This window comes from Austrofundulus limnaeus, unplaced genomic scaffold, assembly GCF_001266775.1.
Source record: "Austrofundulus limnaeus strain Quisiro unplaced genomic scaffold, Austrofundulus_limnaeus-1.0 Scaffold323, whole genome shotgun sequence".
NCBI classification, from domain to species: domain Eukaryota; kingdom Metazoa; phylum Chordata; class Actinopteri; order Cyprinodontiformes; family Rivulidae; genus Austrofundulus; species Austrofundulus limnaeus.
Genome location: NW_013952725.1, coordinates 425,833 through 427,516, shown reverse-complemented (window position 1 = coordinate 427,516; position 1,684 = coordinate 425,833). Strand labels below are relative to the sequence as shown.

Genomic DNA, 1,684 nt, shown 5'->3' with positions numbered 1-1,684 from the left:
TAGTTATCACTTTTTATCATTTTTTTGTTTTGTTTTGTATACATGTTTGAAATAAACTAAACTAAAAAACTAAACTAAATTTTGGTTCCTTTTGGTTCATGTACATTTTATTCTTGGTACATTAGAAGTTTTGCTTGGAAAAAGGGCGTATATGAAATTTTGTGCATACATGGTTAGGGTCAAAATCCAAATGTACTGTGTGAAATTAAAGCAAGCATTTTAGAAATTATTGGTACAGCTAGTTAACTCCTTAAAAGGTACTGTAATATATTATCTGATTTATTAGTAAATTTTAATTGATTTTACTAGGGTAAGCCAGGTATTCCTGGTGACCATGGAATCAAAGGTGCAGAAGGACCACGAGGACCTGCTGGGAACCCAGGTTTGGACGGATACCCCGGACTCCAGGTACAGAGCCTCAAAAATTAGGCTAAAAAAATTAAAATAAAAAATAAATGGTCTCTATGAACCTTTTATTGTCTCCACACCATATTTTAACCAGCACTTCAGTTTCTGTTTACGACTCAACCAATTTCCTGTATCTTTTAGGGTGAAAAGGGAGACAGAGGAGAGAAGGGTGAGATGGTGAGTTCATGCATTCCACCAAATATTGATTTATGAACTCGTCCTGAGTTAAAACATTAGTATTGTTGTTTCTAGATGAATATGAACTTGTTTTATGTGCAGTATTTGAGGTCTGAAAGCACTGCATCTTTGTCATCATTTTGACCATTTTTCATTTTCTGCAAAAAATAAAAATAAAATAAAAAAAATTCAAAAACATGTCATTAGTTCATAGAATAAAACAACAATGTTCATTTTACTCAAACATATCTATAAAGAGTAAAATCATAGAAACTGATCATTTTAAAGGGGTCTCCTAATTTTTTGAGAGCTGTAAATGTGTATAGTTCCTGGGCTGGCCAAACAAAAAAAGTCACCACCTGGATTTAACTGATGTCTATGATGTGTGGTTGCTGCAGTTAGTCAGGTCCAGGTTCAGCAACAGTTTGTGCTCAAAGAATGAGGTCAGATGACTACCTGAATATACTGAATGACCAGGTTATTCCATCAATGGATTGTTTCTTCCCTGATGGCACGGCCATATTCCAAGATGACAATGCCAGGATTCATGAGGCTCTTATTGTGAAAGAGTGGTTCAGGGTGCATGAGACATCATTTTCACACATGGATTGGCTCCACAGAGTCCATTGAGAATCTTTGGGATGTGCTGGAGAAGGCTTTGTGCAGTGGTCAGACTCTACCATCATCAATGTAAGATCTTGGTGAAAAATTAATGCAACACTGGATGGAAATAAATCTGGTGACATTGCAGAAGCTTATCCAAACAATGCCACAGAGAATGAGTGCTGTAATCAAAGCTAAAGGTGGTCCAATGAAATACTAGTGTGTAAACTTTTTTTTATTTTGGTGGCAACTTTTTTGTGGCCAGGCAGTGTATGTATATGCATGTACAGTATATTAGGGCTGCCACAAACAATTATTTTTATAATCGATTAATCACCGATTATTTTTTCGATTAGTCGACTAATCAGATCATACGTTAATTGAATATAAAACATAGGCCTTATCGTGCCAGAATGCAGCTGCTATTATATAACCATGGTTAGATTTTAGCTATATGCTAACTAAAAATAATTGCTGTGGAAGACAAGTTCTGCTC

General features: G+C 35.3%; 1 protein-coding gene across 3 annotated transcripts in view; it reads left to right on the top strand.

The window, feature by feature from the left end:
- The window catches only part of LOC106527414 (collagen alpha-1(XVIII) chain), a 79,223-nt gene that overhangs the window by 48,421 nt on the left and 29,118 nt on the right, over positions 1–1,684 (top strand). For all 3 annotated transcript variants that reach the window (XM_014022290.1, XM_014022289.1, XM_014022288.1), the window contains 2 exons: positions 310–408; positions 550–585. In XM_014022290.1, the coding sequence (XP_013877744.1) occupies positions 310–408; positions 550–585 (135 nt within the window). The remainder of the gene's footprint in view (positions 1–309; positions 409–549; positions 586–1,684) is intronic.